This window comes from Carlito syrichta, unplaced genomic scaffold, assembly GCF_000164805.1.
Source record: "Carlito syrichta isolate Samal-C Ts95f unplaced genomic scaffold, Tarsius_syrichta-2.0.1 Scaffold113575, whole genome shotgun sequence".
In the NCBI taxonomy this organism is placed as follows: Eukaryota; Metazoa; Chordata; class Mammalia; order Primates; family Tarsiidae; genus Carlito; species Carlito syrichta.
Genome location: NW_007057671.1, coordinates 120,505 through 144,347, shown reverse-complemented (window position 1 = coordinate 144,347; position 23,843 = coordinate 120,505). Strand labels below are relative to the sequence as shown.

The window sequence follows — 23,843 nt, the reverse complement described above, 5'->3', positions numbered from 1 at the left end:
ATTTTCTGGCCTCTTAATTGTATTCCATTGATCTATATGTCTTATCCTTGTGCCAGTAAAGTACTGTCTTGTTCACTGTTGCTTTGTAGTAAGTTCTGAAATTAGGAAATGTGAGTCCAACTTTGTTCTTTTTCAAGATTGTTTCACTATTCTGGGTATCATGTGATCCATGACTTTCAGAATCAGCTTATTAATTTCTACAAAGAAGTCAGCAAGGATTCTGATGGCGATTGCATTAAAGTTTTAGATCAGTGTGGAAAATACTTTATTAAGTCTCCTAATCCATAAACATGGAATATTTTTCCATTTACTCAGGTCTTCAATTGCCTTCAATAATGTTTGGCAATTTTGGAGTATTAGTCTTGCATCTCTTTTGTTAAACATTTTCCTACATATTTTCTTTCAATGTTATTGTAAATGAAATTTTCTTTATTTTCTTTTAATATGGCTCATATATTTAGACTTAAGTCTGCCATTTAAGTTTTTGTTTTCTAGGTATCCATGTCTTTTTTGTTCTTCTGTTCGTTCTTTATGGTTTTCTTTTGTATTAATATTTTATGAGCATTTAAATTTCTTTAATGATCTTTTTGAGTTTTTTTTGTGTGTGGTTGCTCTAAGACTTACCATATGAGGGGGGAACCTCCCAAAAAAGAAACTTATTTATAAAAAATTGTGTATTTATTCTTACACATTTAAACTTCAGTTACCTTCAAAGTACTCTCCGTGTGATGCAATATACCTATTGAGATGCCTTTTCCACTGCTCAAAACAGTTTTTGAACTCATCAGTGTTGATGCCTTTTCGTGTCTCTGCTGTTTTTTGCTTCACCTCTTCGATGCTGGCAAAACATTTCCCTTTGAGAACTTTTTTCATCCAGGGAAACAAAAAATAAGTCATTTGGGGCAAGATCAGGTGAATAGAGAAGGTAGAGTGTGAGAGTCATGACATTTTTGGTCAGAACTGCTGAACACTCGGTGTGGTGTGGGTAGGTGCACTCATGAATCATCCCTCATGAAATGGACAAACATGCTGAAAGAATCTCCAAGAAAAAAAAAATTCCCTGCAGCTGAACACAGCCTCTCACAGCAACATTAGCTGGTACACTGATGTCAATGGGTACAGCGGGGAAGACTGTATTACAAAAGGCCCACTCTCCAAAATGTAATTCTGGTTATTTTGGGGCCTCCCTGTTGTGTACATTTCAACTTATTAGAGTCAATTTCAGATTTTTCCTAGCTTAATTGCATCGAAATATAGAAACATTATCCAATTATAGCTCTATTCCTTTCTCTGGCATTATTATACTATAACACCTATTAATATTATACACCAATTAATTCATGGGTACAATGATCAGTAACTTTACTATCCAGTCACTTCCTTAGCCCAATAGTTTTGTTCCCACCCATCTCCTTTGTGCTGTTAATGACATATTACAAAGCATATGTATTATAGAACATACTTTAACCCTTTGCACTCAAATGTCCCCTCTGAGGAGACATAAAGAGATGGCTGATGATTAAACAGGATAAACTTATGCCAGTATAAATTCTTCAAACATGTATGCTTCCTTGAAGTTTTCCATTCAAACTGCATGAAAAAGCAGATATGAACAGACACTTCACAAAAGAAGACATTCGAGAAGCCAACAAACACATGAAGAAATGCTCAACCTCACTAATCATCAGGGAGATGCAAATGTGTGAAGTGTTTTTAACAGTGATGCACAAACTAGACAATAAATGACATATTAATGTGGGAGGAAGAAAACAGTACTGCACTGTCTACTCGAATGGAAAAACATCAAGCAGAAGACATCGAATTGCTACTGCATAACATGTATCAGTCAAACTGCAAAACAAGCTAGTGATTGTTTCACATATGTTAGAAAAATGTAAGATACAAAATTTTGATTTTTTTGGCATAAATAAGTTCTTCAATTCCCCAAATTTCATTATAAGTCATATATCATTACAATAAAACAATTGGTTCCAATGCTATACTATTTAATGTGAAGTGACTTGTTTTTCATTATTTTGTAAAAAAGTGTGGTTGAGTTGTTGGAAGGTGATACACGAGATGTCTCTGAGTGCAAGGGGTTAATTATGTTATAGGTCTAGCAATGTATTATATACACTTTATACAGTTTTTTAAAAAATCAGTTAAGAGAAAAAAGAACTATTCTATCTTTTACAATTCTGTAAAAATTAACTCTATCAGTGTTTCTCTCTGCTCCCACCAATATGGATTGAAATTACTGCCTGGAATCACCTACTTTCAGGTTTAATAACTTTTTGTAGTATTTCTTGGATAGTGGGTCTGCTAGTAACAAATTAGCTCAGTATTTGCTTATCTGGGAAAGTCTTTTTTTCTTATTGATTTTTAAAAATTTTGATAAAGATGTGGGGTACAATTCAGGGTTAGGTATACAAATGTTGATTATGCAGATATCCTTGCTGATGAGGTATGCCCCTCCCTCCCCTAGCAGTTTCCTTCAACTGCCAATCCCATCCCATCTCCCCTGACAGTTTCCCATTACTGCCAATCCCTTTCTTATAGTATCATAATAATTATTCAAGGTCTGCTTATGAGTGAAAACATATGGGAAAGTCTTTATTTCTTTTCCAGTTTTAAAAGATAGTTTTGCTGGACACAGTATTATTGGTTAAGTTTTCTGAGCATCTTGAATATTATTATCCCACTGCTTTCTGGCCTCCACTGTTTCTGCTCAGAAGTCAGCTGTTAACCTCACTAGAGTTCCCTTATATGATGAGTAGTTTGATCTTATTGCTTTCAAAATCTTCTCCTTACCTCTGACCTTCAGTATCTTTATCAGGATATATCTTTTTGTGGATTTCTTTGCATTTATTTTACTTGACATTCACTGAGCTCTCTATATGTGTAGGCTAATGTCTTAATAAATATGGAGAGCTTCCACTCATAATTTCACTGAATTTTTTTTTTCTTGATCTCGCTTCTCCTGGTACTTTCATTACATGTATTCTGGTGCACTTATGGTATCCCATATTTCTCTTAGGCTCTGTTCATTTTTCAATCTTTTTGAATCACTGTTTTTGAAAGAGCTCTTAGGCATGAACTTCTCCATCTTCTGATATAAACGAAGCCAGTTCCTCAGGAAGGAATTAGGAGCTATCAGTTTTGTGACCTCTTTATGCCTCATTGGAAAAATTGCTAAACCTGAGCTCTGGAGAAACACCCTGAGTAACACCCTCACTTCAGGAGCTGCACTCTCTCCTGAGGTCTTCTTGGTTTGCCTGACTTGGTGTGGAACCACAGCCTTCCAAATAACAGGTCTGAAGTAGTCTCCAGTGTTCTCAACAGTACTTTACAAGTAGGAATTGAGCAAAAGAAGGAAGTCCACACCTCTTGACAATACTCAGCCTGAACTTAGCCTCAGGAACTGGTAGCTGGGAGGGTGAGAAATGATGTTCTGCTCTTCCCAAGAAGAAACCTTCTCTCCGATTGGGAGCCAGGAAAAGGAAGACTGTGTTTTTGATGGCAAGACCTGAAGGCAAGTTTCTGCCTCACTGAAGTAAGAGGGTAAGCAGGGTAGTGGTCTTGGCTCAATATCGCAGATTTTTGCTTTTCTTACCAGATTTTTGTAGATATTTTTGAATAGATGATTTTTTCATTTGCTGTATGCCATTCGGATCATTTCCAATGGCTTTTAAAGGTTGTTTTATAGAAAACAATTTAAACTAGTTTTAACGGGAAGCAGAATCATGTATTCACTCAGGCTGTCATGACAGAAGACACTGCAATTTCACTTTTGAAGATTTTACATTGTATTGTCAACTGTTTATACCATTCTAAAATCAGCCAAAGAAGAACCTAAAGAATGATTTCTGGTGGAGATACAACCTAGTTTGAAGTGGGAAGATACATGTGAATGTGAACTGACATAATGGTTCAATCTTTGGGAATTATCTTCACATTATGACGACTTCTATTCCCTCTAAGATCATCTAACTTCAAATACACATACATACTCAGCTAAAGAGAACTCCTGCAGAAAACTAGCGTTGAAAGAAATACTGCACAACAAATGAAAAAAGCAATTAACTTGACTAAACAGAAAAATTCTTACTATGCAAAAAGGAGGCTAAAAGTCCAAGAATAACATGGGGGAACATCCGTGGCAACATGGAAAAGCATTAATTCCTTTTATATTAAAAAGTTTAAACTGACAAGAAAAAACAAATGTCTCCATAAAAACGGACAAAGCATAAGCTCAACTGACATAAGCTATACTAAGAATTCATGGAAGCATTAAATAAGCTTACGTTAAATAATAACTAAAGGAATGCAATTTAAGATGGCAATAAAGACCTTTTTTTGCATCCTGTAGTAGCACACATATACTGCTAGATGGTGTATAAATTATTATATTCATTCTAGAAATTTGGCAAAACATATCAAAATGACTTTTTTCTGATGGAAATTAAAAAAAAACCTTTATGTATAAAAATGTTTATGACAGTATCATAGAGAAAAGTTATAAACATATGTATACTATATACAATGTTTAAATAGATTCTATCACATTCATAGAGCAGTATACTACATAGTCATTAAAAATGGTATTTATAGGGCTGTTAAATAAACTTTTAAAATGAGAATACAATTTTATTCACACTGCTAGATGTACAAATAGAAAAATAATAGGACAATGACTATCTCTGAAGTGCTGGCAAAACTGATTTTGTTTTATACCTTCTAATAAAATTATCTTCCAAGAGTTAATATGAATTAAGTGACTAAAATAAAAATTAAAAAATGTTATCATAAAAGGTAACTATAAATTTATAATTTATAGAAATACAAGCACAAGAGAATTTAAAAGAACCTGTAATCTTATCATCTGCTTTTAGTATTTCTGAATATAGTCTACGCACAGATTCACAATGCTGTTAAAAAAAAATCCACTTAAGAAAACCTACTTTGTCATCCACTGAATTTTAAGATCTCGTAATGCCTCAGTAAACTCTTCTTTTAAATCTTTCTCTTTTTCTGACTCTTTTTCCTTATCTTTGCTGCCATTCTTCGTCTTTGTTGGTGGAGGTATTAAGTAGTAATGAACAGGGATTATATCCTATGAATGTAGAGAGAGATTCTTAGATTAATATGCTTAATTTTATAAATTTGAAGATTATCTTCTAGAGCTAAACATCATATAACATGAGCTGCACCTGAGTTGTACTACACTGTATTCCAGATCCTGAGGGTCCTAATATATCAATAATTTTATTCTGTGATCACAGCAATTTTCTCTCAAACTTGAGAGTACTGACTATTTATTTTTTTGAGTTGGAGTCTCACTCTGCCACCCAGGCTGGAGTGCAGTGGCACGCTCACGGCCACCACAGCCTCAACCTTCTGGGTTCAGGCAATTCTTCTGTCTCAGCCTTCCAAGTAGCTGGAACTATAGGCATGTGCCACCATGCCCAGCTAATATTGTTTTTTGATTTATCGTAGAGATGAGGTCTCGCCAAGTTGCCCAGGCTGGTCTCGAACCTGTGGGCTCAAGCAATCCTCTCACCTCGGCCTCCCAAAGTGCTGGAGAGTAATGACACTTTAAGTATCTCCTTTAAAATAAAAAGAGATAAGAACAAACTTTTCTCTAGTTGAGTATACTTGGTATTCTTAGCTCTACCTGACAAACTGATAACAAAAGTACACTGACCTTTCACATTTTAAATCCAAGAAGGGAAGGAAATCAGTTAAAGAAAAGTCCCTCTTTTCTAAGCACGTTTAAGGGGACATTAACTCCTTCATTCAATCAACAGGACTTGTTGAGCCCCAGTAATACGCTAGATAATGCGCTAACAGACGATGAACAGAGCAGATACTGACATATAATACAAAGAAAGTAGAAGAATAAAAGGATGGAAAGTGACTGTTAGGCAAGGTCAAGGAGCCAGTGTTCACAAAGTGGCTATGGAGAGCCACCCCGAAGAGGTAACATTTGATCCAAATGACCCTAAATGACAGGGAGAAGATGAGCGAGTGCAAAAACCTGAGCTTGGTAGATAGAGGACACGAACAAGCACATGTTCTGGGAAAGTGGGCAGCAGCTGGATTAAGTAGGGCTTGACAGAATATGATTTAAAAACATGATATTTTAAGTGCACTAAGGGTTTTATGCAAGGTATGATTCAAGATTTTTGTTTAATGACTCTGGATCCTGTATAGATGAACATTTTGGTTTAATAACTCTTGACACCATTTACAGAATGAAACAGAGAGAACCAAAGTGGAGGTAGAAAAACGAGTTTGAAAGTAAACCTAGGAAACCCTACACTGCCTTGGTACAGAACAGGCTGTAGAAATGAAGGGAATGAATAGATGTGAGACATTTTTGGAAGGCAGAACCAATGTGCTTGCTGACATTGTTGACAAATATGGTGGGGGGGATAGGCCCAGTTAGGGATGGAGAATGGAAAAAAGAGCAAAGTCTAGGACTTGGTCCAAAGCACTCTGTTATCCAGATGCTCTGTGAATGAGAAAGAAACCCAAAGGAATCTTGGATCATGAAAGCCTTGAGGAAAACCACTGTGAAGAAAAGAGGGCATGACCAATTGATAACTTAGCTGAGAGGTGGTGCCTGGAAGCAAGTAACTAGAAAACACAGCAGCACAGAGTCTGCTGATCACCTTGACAAAAGCAGTGGACATGGAGTCAAAGTCAATGAAGAAAGACCGGGAGAGAGAATGGGAAGTAAATAAGCCAATAATTTTTTTGAGACGTTTTGCTTTGAAGAGTGCAGTGAAATGGAGTGTAACTACATCTATCTTATTGGCATGTAAATCTTTATTTATGAAAAGTAAAGTATTGTCTGAGAAACAAAATCACATGCTATAACTACTAGATTGGTTTTTGGCACAATAACTGGGTGTACTTAATTAAGTCATTACTGTTTAAGTCATTTCTCAAATTCTATCTTTGGGCTTATATTTAAAATGCTGCTACATTAAAATATTATATTCATTTCCATTAACAAAGTTCCTAAAACAAATTACATTTAAAAAATTTTACTGCCCTAATCATAGTAATTTCAGAAAAGACTTCACACAGGTTGAGTCAAAAATAGCACTGTAGGTCCTTACCTCCCCCAAATTGGATGGATGAATATATATATACAATATATGTATAATATATACACACAGAAACACACACACACACACACACATATATATATATATATATACACACACACACACATATATATATATATATATATATATATATACACACACACACACACACATATATATTCCTATTTTAACAATTAAGCTCAATTTGGGGGTATAAGATGACATAATAATAGATATGAAGAATTACTGTTGTGGTTCTAACAGGATTGCAACACAAAACAATAACCACCATCTTTATCTGACTCATTAAAGCACCGAAAACACTTTGATGTGAAGTGACCATCTAAATCCACGTGTAGCTATCTGGTGCTACTCTCCCTCAGAGGTCAGGAGTGGGAGCCTCTTAAGAAAGGCCTCACGTGAGGCTGGAGAAAGGAAACAGGTCTACGGCTCAGGCTCGCGCTCTCAGGACTCACCTACCCTCCTTTCCTTTTCTTGAGGGTTACTCTCCGGGATGGGAACTGCCCTGAACAAAGCCAAGGTAAGTGTCTACAGAATCTGAGCTGATCACCTATCACCAAGGTCTTATGGAAACAGACTCTTCAGTGTCATCTGCCATAACACAGCTAACACTCTAAGATTCAAGGTCTAAGCGGCCTCCGATACTTACTTTCTGTCAATATAGCTCTATTCTTTTTAGAACCAAGCTTCTTTACCATCCAGTGTGCTAGAATGTGAGTGACACTTGCCTGGCAGTCTCCAGTCATTCTACCATCAGTGTGCTCTCACTTAGTTTCCCAGGCCTCCTCGCCCTATTAGGGAGAGATACTCCTAGGTAGGAAGGCTATGTGTTGTGAGGCAATTCCTCCTCTGAAACTCAGAGGCATTTGCTATTATTCTTTTAGTACAGAAGAGAGAAAACAGAGTTCAATTTAAATAAGCAATCCATTAAAATTAATTTATGAAAATAATTAACTCTAACAAAGACCTATAAAAAGAAATCATGTATCTTAGCAATCTTAAACTACCACTAAAAGCACAAAAGGGACAAGAAAAGTGTATGATGAATTATCTTAAAAAAAATCAATGTTTTGTACTTTACATATTAAATATATCAAATTATCAATTATAAATGTTAGAATAAGCCTATAAAATTTGTCAAGACAGGAATTTTTTATTATTAAAACTTACAAACCTGGTAGTTTTAATTTCTTATCTAAAGAAAAATAGCATTATTTTTCATTTACTTTATCATGGTCATTTTTTCTTTTTGCCAACAATTATTTCTACAACTCACTTCTCAAGAGCTTAACCTAGCATTAATTTCACAGAAATGATTTTATACCTTAAATCTTGAGAAATCTTGATTATGGGTTAAAAGGACAACACTCTAAGAGAATCATCTTAATTAGCAGAAATGCCAAGATGAGTTCTCTATAATTATAGACACTTAATGGTAAGTTTAGAAAAAATATCAACTCAGTTATTTACAAAGTACTGCAACAGTGTTCAAGCTGAACAATATTATTTAGAAAGTCAGACTCACCTGCCAAATCAGTAAGTACTCTTTGGGCAACATAACACCCAACATTTGAATTTTGCTTCAAAAACTGCAAATTCTTTAGTTACTAATTAAATTACTAATAACTGTAATTTCAAAATTTTAAAAGCTTTATACAAACTATTTTGAAGATTTAGATCAAGGGATGGAGGAGGGAGGGGCATGAGACAATGGAAGGGTATCTGGTCCACTACTAGGGGAGTGAGGGCCAGTTAGAAGCCCAAACTTCACTGCATATGGCCTACTTAAGAAATTAATCCTCACTTGTACCCCAAATCTCTATAATAAAATAAAATTTTAAAAAAGGCATAATAGAATAAAAAAGATTTAGATCATATATGAATGTTATTGTCTGTTAAAGTAATTATATTCTTTCACATTATAATAAACTTTAAAAAGGGTAATGCACTTATTCAAATCAAGGCACTAAAACCCAGAGAACAAGTCCATTAAGTATTACAAAATGTTATTTGGTATATACATCAACTGAAAATTGTATTTTATACATTTCTTTGTAAAGTGTTTATAAAACTCTAATATTGGTTATTTTTATAATAAGAGCTTTACTGTATACTTGCACTGAAGACAGGGAGGAACAATCAGAGGTAACTCTAGCTACCAAGTTCTTCATATGAAGCTTCACTAACCATCAAGTAACAAATTTCCTATTCATTTCATACTTTCCTTCCTCATACAACCTAATAAAAACAAAAGCCACAAAAACTCTCAAAAGGTCAAACAGAATATACAACAGCAGAAAAATAACTGGCTATAGCCTTTGTGATAAGCATCTTCTATGTTTAACAGCTTCCTAGAACACCTTTTCATTCTCTGAAGCAGTTGTTTTCAAATTATTTTCATGATGATCCCAAAATATACATATCAATACATAAAATGCAATTACAGTTTTATGTGTATAATGAACTGATACTTCCTATGTTTAAAAAAATGCTTGTTATAGTCTATTAAATAAATTTTCATGGTCCTCAAATGGGTCAAGACACCCAGTTGAGAAATACTGGTATTTGAGTCCTTTATCTGGAAAGATAATTCCTAGTAGAGTGCATCTTGTGTAAACAAATTCCCATTATGTAATAATACGGACATTTCAGAAGATGGTTTAATAAAGGAATCTTAACTATTATAAAACGATGATCCCCCGCCCTACTCCTAAAGCTATCTTTTGTTTATACCTTAAAACATTACTGATTCTCCCACTAACATACTTCCTGCTTAAAAATAAAAAAATCACTAAAATGCTGAATGTCAGCAGGTCTTTACTGGAGAAGTTGTCAAGTATGTGGTTCCTTTTTCTAAAACATATTTAAAGTAAAATCTTTCTTTTTTTGAATTAAATTTGGCTCTAGCAATAAATCAAAGACTGCAGGAAAGTTGATCACATCACTCAGTAGTTATAGTCCATTCTGTACTCTTAGCATAAGCTTTAATTTCCAATCAGCAGTCCTTATTTCTATTCCTGCTATGCTCATGACTTTTTTTGTCTCCACCTTTTCAGAACTAGGACAGACGCAAGAGCAGGGAATAAAGTTCACTTTAAAAAGCTAGAATAGTTATTAATCAAATCATCTAATTTAAAAATGCTTTTAGACTTTAAAAATAATTAGGTACTTTGGTTTACATGGCTAAAACTTACATTTATCTCTATAGAGTTTTAGATATGCAAAATTTTAAATATTGTTACTTGGTATCATATCTGTAGCAATAAATAAACAACATTAAATTTTTTCTATACACATAGAAAACGGGTCGTCAGGAATTTATGGTTGGGGGGAAAAAACTCTTAGAAAAGCAGTATGTCAACAATGCTTGTAGGCATAGCTGAGAACACTATACTGCAGAATATAAAGAAAGGAAACTAAGGAAGATATTTTTTAAAAAAAGATTTATAATAGTGACAGAAAAAAGTTTAATATGCAAATAAGGTTTTAAGACATCTTTTTTAAGAACTGACAATCAGTACCTTTTTAAATTTTCCTTGTCGTTTTGCTGCAGACTGCCCCTGGGAGTTAGAATGACATTCTGTAAGAAAACATGCATAATCTACACAGGATGGAGGCTCCACCTCTGTCTAATTTTCTTCCAGTTTACGTTCCACCTGTGTCACAGCACTTAGAAGGATGAGGTCTGTGATCAAGATGGCATGCTTTTAAAGAAAGCAACATCGCCACTTTCATTTTTAAAAATAAAAATGTGCTCAAATATGTTATCCCTAAGGGTAAATGTTTTTCAACTTATTTGAATAATTTAGTAAATCAAACTCCATTACTTATAAAAATATTTTTAAAAAATTACATTTAAATCTGATGATTTACAGAGTCTGACTTTAAAGGATGCCACAACAATCACACAGCCTATGCATTTTATATAAAAGCATCACTCAATGTTATTGTGAAAGTCAAAGTGAAGTAAAATTGCAGTTACTTTCCCACTATCAAAAAGAAGAAACACAAAACTACCAAGAGAAGACTAAATAAACACTGCAATGGCAATTATAATGAACTTAACAGCTTTAGGTTATTACTCTCTCCCAAGAAAGTCTATCTTGATTAACAGTAACTAGAGTTAATCCCACATAAATAATTTAATTATACAATTGCATCTGAAACAATACTGGCAGGAAGTAGTAACTATTTCTAAGTTACTAAAAGCATACTTTTACTAAAAATGTTTTGTTAGCCTCTTCACAAGGAAGTGGACTCTTAAAAAATTCATAGCTGAAGCCCCACCACTGAAGCAGCTGTGCCTCCCATGAGTAAAATCTACAAGAAGAACCACCATGATTTCTTAAATCAGTGCCTTAAATCGGTGCATGTATAAATTCCAATATCCTTAACTACTGAATTTACTTCAAATTATACTCCAGTATGTATGTGTAAACTGAAATGAGACCCAAGAAATGTCAGGAAAGGCAACTTTTTCGAAACACAATTCCCCAATTATGCTTCAATGATAGTAAATAAATGACCTTTGAGTCAATAGTGGCAATAACTAAATATAATTTTTGAGATATATGAGATCTCATTTTGATAATAGCATTTATAGATTCCAGCACTGTGTGTTAGACTTAATCTAGCTTTTTAAGAACTAATGCTATAGAGAAATATAAAACTACAAGAATGACAACTGGCATTAAGCTAAAATGATATTATGACAAAAGGTGATAGATCTATAATAAACACCCTTCTCATAATACATTTGTAATAAAACACAGAAACCCCCCCCCGTAACCTATAAAATTGTAACATTTATCTCTAAACGACAACAACCCAAAACAGGTTTCTAACAAAAGGCATAATTTTGAAACTAAAATAAAAGGCAATACCAAAAGAAGTATCTTATATCTTTTAACTATGCAAAATTCCAACAAGAGAAAAGTCAGAAGTGTGAAAAATACATTCCATAGTAAATAATTGTTCTGACTACTTTTTAGAAGCACCCAAGATAATCTGATTTATTCCTCTATCTATAATATATTGTTTAAAATTCTTTAACATGCTCTAATTTCAAACGTCCCATTTACTTAAACCAAGTTTGATCTGGATACATGTTTCACAGAACATTCATTTGTTATTAGCCACACAAAATAGGAAAGGCCAGGGCCCTAAAACTTTGGCTTGAGAAAAAGAACCCTAAATACATTTTTTAAATAGGGCACATTTTAAAAGACAATTAAAGATTACTTCACTAGTAACTTGGGAAAAAACTATGAAAATTTTTTCCCCGGAGATAGTTTCTCTTTTATTCATTTTAAATAAAATTAATTCCCATCTTAAAGAATACAAATTCTGGAAGAGGTAATTTCAGTGTAAAAAAACTAATACTTACAGCTTTCTTTCCTAGTTCAGTCTTTGACAGCGTTAAGGATCCTGCAAGGTAGCATCCAGGTCCTGCCCCCTTAGGTATTCTAATAAGAGAATTCAAAGAGAAAAAAAGTAACAAAAAGTTTCGCAAAGATAATTAAAAGGAAAACATCAAAACAATTCCATACTGAATTAATTCCCATGGCTAAGATTTCAAAAACCAAGGAGACATAATCTCTGTCTAAAATGATACAGGACAACACACTATAAATTTAGCCTAATGTAATAAACTTACATTAAAAGGACTTCAGTGTATAAGACGAGCATTAAGTATAAGCAATGCTATCACTTACTTATCGTCTGGTAAGGAAGTAACAAAAAACGGCTGATTATATTTGGGTGGTAATGTCAAATTGCTCGATTTCTTCTTTCCTAGAAGTGCAAAACTATGATTTTCATGAATATCTAAACTCAAGGTATTAGACAATCTATGAGAAACAATAAATGGAAGATCTTTAAGACGTTCCAAATCACTGATTTGCTCATGGCGAATCTGTAGTCGAATTGTATAATCTCCTTTCTCCAGCTTCAAAGAATACTAAAAAACAAAACAAAACAAAAATACAACATTAGGGAAAAGTAAGTTGAACCAAGTCAACTGAAATCACAGTAATAGGATAAACTGAAAGAGCTACCATTTACAGACTATAATATGTGAGGTACAGTGCAAGTTACTATACAGACCTTTATATGAAGTCCCTAGAATCCAATAAGTGCTCAATACAGAACTGCTCAATAAGGAAGTCAATTTAAAAGGACTAATAAACCGAAGACACATGGCCATTATTGCAGTGATCTCTTTATTCCATTCAGACCTGGGATCATTTGAAGATAGATGCTCATATGTCTCTGGTGATTTGCTCTCCTCTACCTTCAGATAAGTGGAGGCAGTATGTTGGAAGGAAAAACACCATAAACAAATAGCTACGCTGGCCAATGTCTGCAAGGGTCATCCTTGTTTTCTTTTCCCTAAAACATGGTTCAGAACAACTACACAGCGGAGAGGTTGTCAAAATCTGTTCCTGAACAACTACAATAAACAACAGATCTTCTCATGGTTTGCAAAAGTACTAAATGCAAAACTCTGGTGTTTAAAAAATATCTTTATTACAATAACAAGAAATAGGTTTTATTAGTTCAGGAAACATAGAAGTAATTATGCTAGTTCTAAAAATCACCACCAATCTTATACCTGATGTGGATAGGCATCGCCCGAACCCATCTGTCTTTTGTTCTGGTCAAAAATAATCCACAGTTGGCTGTCAAATTCTGATTCATATAATAATTCACAAAGTAGTGGGCAGCTTGGAGTTACTTCCCCACTCTTGGGCTACAAACAAATAAGAATGATTACTTGACACGGTTTAGTTATGATTTCAGCTTTTTAATATTGTTATTGACATGAGACTTTTCATTTAAAAAAGATATTAAAAATATTTTCTTGTGATACAAAATTTTGCAACATCTAGTATTTTGGCACTGATAAAAGGTACTTCTCTGTTACAGACTTTAAAAAATACAAACTCTGCTACCTGTATTCATTAAAGAAGAACTATACATTCCTCAAGACCTCTAATTACTTCATAAAATTGAAATGTGACAATTCACTCAATTCAATCATTTCCCTGACATTGAGAACAAATTTATACTGCGTTTCAATTTTTTAATTGAAATCTCATTCATCTCACAAAAACGCTTTTACAGGGGCCTCAATTACTTTTACCACTCACCCCACCCGGGAGCTATTCTGATTTTTCCCTGTTCTCAAGACTGCTACACAGAAAATAAACAGGCCCAGTACCATGATCAGAGGCAGGAAGTATTGTTGAGACAACTGCCCCTTGGTCAGAGGGCACCACTGGGCAGGGATCAGTGATTTTACAAACTAAGGTTCAAGACCAGGTCACCATGGAATTACACTTTTCAACTTCACAACTGAATGATACTTAAATAATTACAAGTTATAATTTCCTAAAGAGTAATTCCAAATTAGCCAATGTTAATTACTTGATTGTTTCATATATATACCATTTATACTGTTCTTCCATTTTTGATTTTATGAATCATAAACAAAACACAACAGTTTACCACAAGGGTATACTTTATTAGGCAAACACTTACTTGATGAAAGTTGTATGTCAGGACCATCTCATAAAGTTGACGGTTATTTGGCAAAATATCTCTTGATCCTAAAGGTTTTGTTTTTGCACCCACTGGGCTGTAATGAGAGAATTACAAAACTGACTTGAATCAAGAGTTTACTGAATGAGACAAAAGTATAAGCAGAAAAATCTGTAACATATTATACAAAAAGTGAGAGATGAACATTCCTGGAAACTATCCTTTTCAGTATACTTGATTGTACTTCAATCATGAACTTATATATTTATTGACTGAAGCACAGACATACATAGTTAACTTCTGTAGTAAATACCACAAAGGTAATCTTTTCAAGATAAAAACATTTTAAGATATCAAGAGATAGCTCTTAACACAACCAAAGCCCAACACTAGGGTGACAATCACGAACACTGTTGAAAAACAGGTTTTTGAAGTGTCCCCTCCTGGCTACATGGCTGACAATACCGTGAGTGCACTGCATGGGCTCACCCCACAAGGGCCAAGCTCAGCCCTCATCCTGACTGAGGGAATGACACTTAATCTTTCTAGTAGTTCTCTGAAGCAAGTTACTGAGGTACAGATTTTAAAAAGAACACTGAGATAATAAGTTTTAAGTATAGTTATTAAAAAGGTCAGCTGAACTTGATAACCTACTCCCTTAGATCCAATTTGTGAACTTTAAGGGGAAACTATTAGGATGATTCAAACTGGGTATGTCTTCAAAAGTTGGATGTTTTAATTTTTATTGATAATTCTAGAAGTATATCTTTAGACATTACGCGTCACTGACTTCTATCCCTAATTGGTTATCTTAACGAACTTATTACTAGGCTTCAGGCTGACATGAGGTCAGGTTAACAAGAAAATCCAGGTATCTTTATAACATAGTAGGTATGTGAACATGGGTCAAGACGCCCTATTATAGGAAAAGTTACTGAGGTACAAACAGCAAACCATAGTACTTAAGTTTCTACCATTCAGTGAAACTTTGTAGTATCACAATTTCATAAAATGAGTAAGAATTCACAAAATAGTATCAGAGAAAATCTTAACTTGTTATTTTATGGCAAGACATAATAAGGTTAGCATCCACTGATCCTACTAGCCATGAACGGGATTCACCTATCCACAACCCTTCCCCTTGCCGGTCAGGTGGGACCAAGAGGCTAGAAGTTGCTACTGGGGCTGCCTCTCGGAGATCTGGAAGGGTAGCAGTCTCATCTCCAGTATTCAGATGGATTAACAAAAAAGACTCTCCAAAAAAAATTAAGAGAGCCTCTCTCCGTCTATACTGAATACATGTATCCCCTGCAACACTGAACGATACCGTAGTGTTTGGACCCAGTTCTTCAAAGTTATGCAGGGAGCCAGGTCTTCGTATTTCAAGGAGGACTGAACATCAAAACGGTTGATTCCTTCTGATGCATGCTACAAATGACATTTATCAAATTACTTTCTCAAACTTTACCAAAAATAAGCAATATTTTGTAGATAAGATAAATGTGGCTAATATAAAGTTTATGAGCACCCATGAACAAAGACGATTGTTATGTTCAGAGCCACAGGCAATTTCCCCATTAAAGTTTAAATCTAATCAATTAAATTACTTGTCAATAACAAAAATAACTGACATTAAAAATAGTGAAAATGTTATGGAACTTACAATGTTTAACTGAGGAGCAGTACATACTATCCCATGGAAAGAAATGGTATAATCAATATTAACATCACTAAGACTTGCCCACCAACGAGCAATGCAAAATTCAATTGCTTTCCCACCCTGCAAATAAAAATACGATTAAATTATAAAATTCACATCTCTTTAATTTTTCCTCAGATTAAAAAATATAAATACTAGCAATTTCAGAGCAATTGTATGTCTTAAAATTTTTGCTATTTGTAGCAAGAAAACTCCAAAAAACTTTTATTAGTTATGGTGAGTTAGACAAATCATAGCTGTACAGATAGGGTTAAGTATACAGTTGTTTATTCATAATCCTGTATTTCTTGTCGTAAAAGAGTCAAAGAAGCTTTTGAAAGCACATATAATAAAGTAATCATGGGGAAAAAAGTGAGATAAGAAATCAGGACCAAAAGAAAGAGAATCAAGAATAATGACCAGAGAAAGGATGTTACAACTTTGAAAGGCATTTTTCAATAGCCACTGCTGAGTTTTGGGCTCAGACCTGCCTGGCAATGAAAACAAAACAAAATTATAGTCACTTACATCTTTCTTCTTATTAAAAAATAAAAATAGGTCAGGTGCGGTGGCTCACACCTATAATGCCAGCACTTGGGAGGCAGAAGCGAGAGGATTTCCTGAGCCCAAAGGTTCAAGACCAGCCTGGGCAACTTGGCGAGCCCGCATCTCTACAAGAAATCAAAAAATTAGCCAGGAGTGGTGACATGCACCTGTAGTTCCAGTTACTTGGAAGGCAGGCTGAGGTGGAAGGATTGCCTGAGCCCAGCAGGTATAGGCTGCAGTGGCTGTTAGCATGTCACTGCACTCCAGCCTGGGTGACAGAGTGAGACTCCAACTCAAAAAAAAATAATACAAATAAGAAAAGAAAGAAAAATTGTTCTTAGCACTGACACTTAAGTATTCCAGTAATCAGTGAATTAATAAGTTTAAAAAGATGAATTATGTAACACTGATCCATAGAAGAATACACATGAAAGTAACCAGAAACATGAGCAACACAGGAACAATCATACAACCAACTGAAAACACAAAGCAACTTACGAAAGAACATTGCATTCACCTTTTATGGAAGAAAAACTAGACATAATTTCTAACACTATAGGTAAGAATGAAGATCTTTCTACTTCTTTCTATGACATTAACAAAATCTACAGTTCCAATGTGCTCTCAATACAAACTGTAAAACAAAATTCAAATACTTAGACTTAGTCCATACTGAAAAAGAAAAGCAATTGTTTTAGGATTTCAAGCTAAGCTAAACTTACCAAGACAGGAAAAGCTTCAGTCAGCGTTCCTTTTTCTGGAAGGGAACAAAACTTATAGAATTCATGACTTCGATATGCTCTTTGCTTCACAAGCTGTACCGCATGAAGCACAAACTTTGCGGACACTTCCGCAGAACATGAACATACCGTAACTTCTAAAATAAGAAGGAAAGAAGCAAAGTTTTAAACTAGTAAGATTTAAAATGGACATAAAGTGGTTTTTATAATGTCTACTTGTTCAGGGAATAATACATCAAAAATAAAATAATATACTCAAATAAAATCTCATATTAAAAACAAAGAACCAAAAAGATTAATAAAGCTGCAAAGATAGAAGATTTTCAATGGGAAATAATAAATGGCTATTTAAACAAACACCAGGTTGCAAGCACCATCAGGAAATTTCAAGCTGTCCATAGATGCAAATATAATTTTCCTAATCAGTTACCTTTAAAAATCCCTGCCTTCTTGTTTTAGCTGAAAACTCATCAATTCCTGATAAAGGTTATAATTTTGAAAATCTTGATTTCTTTTTTCCATGTCCCAATTCCATTAGTATCTATTCATTCAACATCACTGATAACTTTTCTAGTCTCTTCCTATTGGTCTACCTGAGTCCTGCTTGCTTCTAGAAAGCATGACCATTAGATCAACACATGCTTAGCTTTACTCTGGGGCACAGCTGGAGGTAAGCCAAAATTACTGTGATGCAAGACCAGCAGCTTATCTGAAGAATACCCCTTGGAATTCAAGGGAATTGAAGCAAGGCTCAATCTGTTTCACAAAGTCAAGTGGGCACAGAGCTCTCAGTACGTAGTCAGTTGCTAAGAACACAAAATCTAGAGTTATGACAATATGTCTAATTATTTGAAATTAAAAAAAACTATGGATTTCTAATACAATATTATTAAATGATTTAAGCTACCTCCATTCTAGATCATTTGATAATTTTTATTGAAAAAACTAATTATTTTCAATACCAACCTAAACAAACCATAATTAGGGCATTATACTTACTGACATTTACCACTAAACAAACAATTCAACTCAGTATTGATTAACCATAGACTTTTATTCTTTAACCTTACTAGTGCACATTTTACCAGAACCTTGAGCTGTACCACTCCAGGGGGCCCTATGTAAATGTACCCCAGAGTTGTTCAGCAGCATCTCTGACTCCACTTCCCAGAAAAATAGTCAAGTGTATGAATGCAATCCCAACATGGACAAGTTATGTACCAAGTACTTTATAAAAGCTCTAATCCTTACAAAAGACTATAAGCAGTACTTATAGCTGAAACAGAAGTTCAGGTAATTAAAAAAGCTACCCCAAGGTTGCCATTAGTGTATGGCAGAGAGCCTATGGCTTTCCATTCTAACCCAGGGTCTCCTAACTGCAAAGTAACTTAAGGGATTTAGACTAGGCGTTCCTAAGGCATCTCCTAGGAAAAAGGCCTCTGGAAGCAGGGTCCTTTGCTGATAAGCTCACCACCTTAGCCCTGTAAAAAGGGCCTGGCACACAGATGATACAGAAAAAAATGTTTAATAAGTGAGTCTAGTCCAACTCCTGACAGTCCAACTAGGCTATCAATGTTGCAATAGGTCCTCTGTTACTCAGTATGCAAATTAACAGCTATATTGGACCCTGCTCCATTTGCTGCTTTTGCTCCCAGCTTTTGCTATTTATTATTTTGCCTCACTAGTTATATAAAACAAGAAAAGCCTTGCATTTTCTGTGATACTGAGTGACAGACAGATGGACTATGTACACAGAAGACGGTATGGGGAATCAAAGACAACCAGCTCTTCCCAAACTAAGTCTAATATGTGTGATTTTATTACTTCATTTCTAATAAACTCTCAACTGTCAATACATCTATGCTTTCCCATAAGTATAAAAAATATATTCCTAAGCCAAATATAAACCATTTACAAATGATACCTATCTACTTTATAGGGTTCTGATGGGACTAGATGTGATAAACTCTGTAAAGTACCCAGTAGAGGGCCCAAGTCCAAAAAGTATTAATAATGCTGGTTACTAATTAATACTGAGTGACACTTTCTTGTTTGTCCACATTTGTTTCCTTCCATCAATATGAGTGAGCTCTGACCATTTACATTCCCCATCTCCCATACTGATTGCTGAATTATATATTTAGGATATATAACTTGAGAAGGAAAGCATGGTATAACCACAGCCCTTGTATTAAAGAATGACATAATTACTTTCATAATCTATAACATATAATAGCATATAACATATAATATATAATAGCATTGTTTAAGGCAATCATTTACCCTCATAATTTCAGAGACATTCAAGTGAAAATCTTTTATAAACTTACAATTTGATCATAGAGCTTCAAATAAAGGCTCTATTTCTAAAATTCTAAAAGTTTACCAGTTTGAGGTTTAAGCCACAACTACATTGTTCAAACTGATTTTTAGGTTGTTTTTTTTAATTGATAAGACATTTAGTAAGCTGAAGCTTTAAATATTAAAAAATCTTAAGATGGCCTTGATAATTTATTGTATTAGTCAATGCAAAATTATACTAGATCTTAAAAAAGTTTTGACCCTAACAGCAAATCTAAGGTGCCAAATATGTATAGTATTATTATGAGAAAAGTATGTTACAGATAAATGAACTCAATGTAGTCAGTTGTTGCAAAGATAGAATATACACTGAAATAAGTGATCACGATAGACTTCAGTTTTACCTACCCGCCCATGTTGCACCCTCAGGAACCTCAATAAAATGCCTTCGAATTTGACCAGGTTTAAAGTGTATGTCTGTAAAGGCTAGATCATAATGTGATGATTCATTTACTCTGAAATCAATAAAAATAAATTATTAAACACAATACTCTTGTAAAACAGCTTTATATTTATAATAAGCCTACTGGTACTCCAGACTTTATTGAATAAATGCAAAAGAATAGTTCATTAGTAATAAACATGGACTTTAGAACTAGTTACAAAACAGTATGCACAATGTTATCCAATTTTTGCAACATGCCAGCAGAGAAAAACCTTTGGATCGCAGACTACAGATGATCCTACCTTTTACTTATCTGTTTTATAATTTTTAAGATACATAACAAAAAAAATCTTTTTTTGTTAAAGAAAATCTAGAACATTCACAGGATTGCCCAATTAGCAAGTTCTAAACTACAGTGAGTCTTAGATATTAAAATTAAAGTTAATTTTGGGGTCTTATAGCTGCGAGACAGGTATTGAATTAGGCCTCCTTTGTTGCCAAAATTCTCCCATGCTGTCAAATAGTAAAGAAGAAAGGCAAACTACTTTCAAAGCATTTTTGTACGAAATCGATGAAACAAGGTTCGAATGTATAATCACTCGCTAAAGAAACATAAAGTATATGCTAGAGATACATTCGTGTCAGTATGACAAACATTTAATGAGTGCTTACTATATATGAGGCATTGTTATTAGGAGGAAGAAATGTAACAGGGAAGAAAATGAGATTTTTGGACCCAATCTAGTGGGGAGAGAAAAACCATCAGTTTTAACATAAGATGTTCCAGGTAGACAGGAAGTGTTAGAGGAAAACAGATGAAGAGTACTTGGTTCACTCAAAGGGAGCCTGGGAGAGCTTCCTGAAGGAGAAAATGTGTCAACTGATTTCTGAAGGTCTTATCTATTACCTTGTCTAAATTCCTTCTGGTCTTTTAGAAAACATATGGCTGAGAATTTAACTGTTGTGCAATTTTTCCATGTGTACCCACTTTTTAAGTTTTATCTCCTCAATTTCATCCTATGTTTCTCATGGGCTGAGACCTGTTACATATTTAATATTTACCCGAGTAATTATCTCATTAGAAATTGTCAATTTAGAACTTTCATTTGTTTCCAGAGCTCTCAAAAATTCCATTCTCATCTTTCATCCACAACACAATATGTTTTGTGCACACTGTGTAACAGGCTCCATATAGACAGGAGTAAGATGTGGTCAATGTCTCGGCTCAAAGTCAAATGGCATAAATTAAGTAAAAGACATTAGAACATATTGGCTCAAGTCTGTCTAGGGGCACATAAAAAGTGCCATGAAGCAGAAAGAAGAAACTACCCTCACCGGAATGTACCTGGTCATTAAATTAAGAGAAAGGCAACTGAAGCCAAGGAATCAGGTGTGCAAATGCACAAATTCTGAGGAAACCTGAAGGGTCAGTGAGTTGGTCAAAGTGTGTAATCTGGTGTATGGAATGACAGTTAACACTGGCTAGGGCTATAATTGTGAGGCATCACTGTTTGCTATTTTAAGGAGCTTGAACTTGATCCTTGGAAGTGCCACTGATATATTTTAAACAGGAAGTAATATGATCAGATTTGAGTTCCCTGATTCCAGAGTGGATAAGATGAATAGATAGTTGATGACTAGAAAAGTGGGAGAATAAGGAGAAAACAGTGAATTCCAGACACAAGGGGGAACAAAAAGAACCAAGTGGGAAGGAATAAAATAATACTGTTAAATACCGCAGAGGGATCAGGTAAGATCAGGCTGAGATATCTTCTCATGATGTGTCTCTCATTGACCTGGGAAGTACAGAGGTCATCAGCAGACCTGTTGGAAGCAGTTTCCCTGAGAGGCAGGGCAGGTGCCAGAAGCCATTGGTTACTCTCAGTTAAGAAGGAAGAGCATGGCTGACTACATAAAACCTAAAAATACTAGCTAGAAGCAGAACTAAGACTAAATCATGGTTATTTGATACTGGACTACCAATCCTTTGAAAGTCTACATCACTTCATTAACAGCCATTAAAAATGTAGATGTGACAGCAAGCTGTAAATAACCTGTTACTTACTTTGCTGCTATAACGGCAGTAATGGGAACTCTGAACAGAGGACCTGCATTAGGGGATGCTATGTCATAGCCGCATACCTTGAAGAAAGAATGGTAAGTTTCAATATCCATAAACAGACTTCTAAAAGAGGGGAAAGTATAATTTACTCACAGAATAAACTGATCTAATATTAAAATTTAAAAATCCTAAGCCACAAGTTTACACCAATTTCCTGACACTAGGTCACATAATTAATATCAAACAGCCCAAACAAATAAATGTATAACAATCTTAGACTAATTCAAACTAGTGGAGAAATGACACATCAAGTAACAAAACAAAGAACACAAAACAATGCATTTTAATTACTCTCAACTGAAAATTAGCTCAAACTTGTATTGTGGCCAACTTTAGAGGGAGAGATACTGTTCAATGATACTACTGATTGATACTATTCAGTGCTTACTGTCTAAACAGATGCTTTCTTCATCTGAGTATCCAAAGGTACCTGCAGCCAGATGAGACTGACCAAAGGACCAGCAAGAGGGAGAGCTAGCTGAAAAGGTTCTGCTGGACTGCTTCTTTTCCTTTTACTTAAAAGCTTCACACCAGTGCACAATATGATGCTCTTAAACTATCCCACTGCTTAAATTAGGATACAGATACACCAGGAAAGCTGTAAAATGTGCCAAGTAAAAAGGTCTAGTTGTTTCTTATCAAGAAGGCAACACACTGCAAATACACTTAAGGTTTATTTCTACCTATTTAAACATGTTAAGGAGCAAACACAGTAAAAATGAAGATATGCTGATACCTCTGTATAATGCAATCCTTCTCTTAAGCCCCTGGGATCCACACGTATGTTTATGTGTCTACATTGATTCATCAGTTCCAAATGGCTGGGACACTGAACCCAAGATGAATTAGAAGTTAAAGCTAAATGAAGCTGAAGGGATATTTTTTCAGAGTTTTCTGGCATCAAAAAATAAAAATAAAAAATTAGTATTCTCTTTTTGTTCATTTAAAAAAGTTCTACCTTCTCTAAAAAAAACTTAGCAACTTAAGTTGGTCAATTGTAAAATACATCCAAAACACAGGCACCCAAAAAAATACAGCTTAAATAAAAGTCACATAATCTTTACATTTTAGTATATTCCTGACCCATTCATACTTTCACCAAACACTGTCATGATCTAAAATGAGGCGCTTTAGTGAACATTTTTCATAACTAGATACAGGTAACAGCATTAGACCGAAATGAAGACTGCTAGATATACAGTGATGACTATTTTTGTTTATATCTAACTGAGCTGCAGTTACATTTTTTCTGGGTACTTCTACTTTCCATTCTCCAACTAAAAGGCTCTGCCTTATCCCAAATGGTTAAGGT

General features: G+C 34.5%; 1 protein-coding gene across 1 annotated transcript in view; it reads right to left on the bottom strand.

Annotated features, from left to right (window-relative positions):
• The window catches only part of TPP2 (tripeptidyl peptidase 2), a gene marked incomplete at its 5' end in the record, with an annotated part of 155,369 nt that overhangs the window by 14,025 nt on the left and 117,501 nt on the right, over positions 1-23,843 (bottom strand). The window contains 12 exons of the mRNA XM_021719109.1: positions 4,962-5,113; positions 10,658-10,696; positions 12,523-12,601; positions 12,851-13,095; positions 13,750-13,887; positions 14,679-14,775; positions 16,006-16,106; positions 16,342-16,458; positions 17,646-17,800; positions 20,373-20,479; positions 22,475-22,551; positions 23,268-23,425. Coding sequence (XP_021574784.1) covers positions 4,962-5,113; positions 10,658-10,696; positions 12,523-12,601; positions 12,851-13,095; positions 13,750-13,887; positions 14,679-14,775; positions 16,006-16,106; positions 16,342-16,458; positions 17,646-17,800; positions 20,373-20,479; positions 22,475-22,551; positions 23,268-23,425 — 1,465 coding nt within the window. The remainder of the gene's footprint in view (positions 1-4,961; positions 5,114-10,657; positions 10,697-12,522; positions 12,602-12,850; positions 13,096-13,749; positions 13,888-14,678; positions 14,776-16,005; positions 16,107-16,341; positions 16,459-17,645; positions 17,801-20,372; positions 20,480-22,474; positions 22,552-23,267; positions 23,426-23,843) is intronic.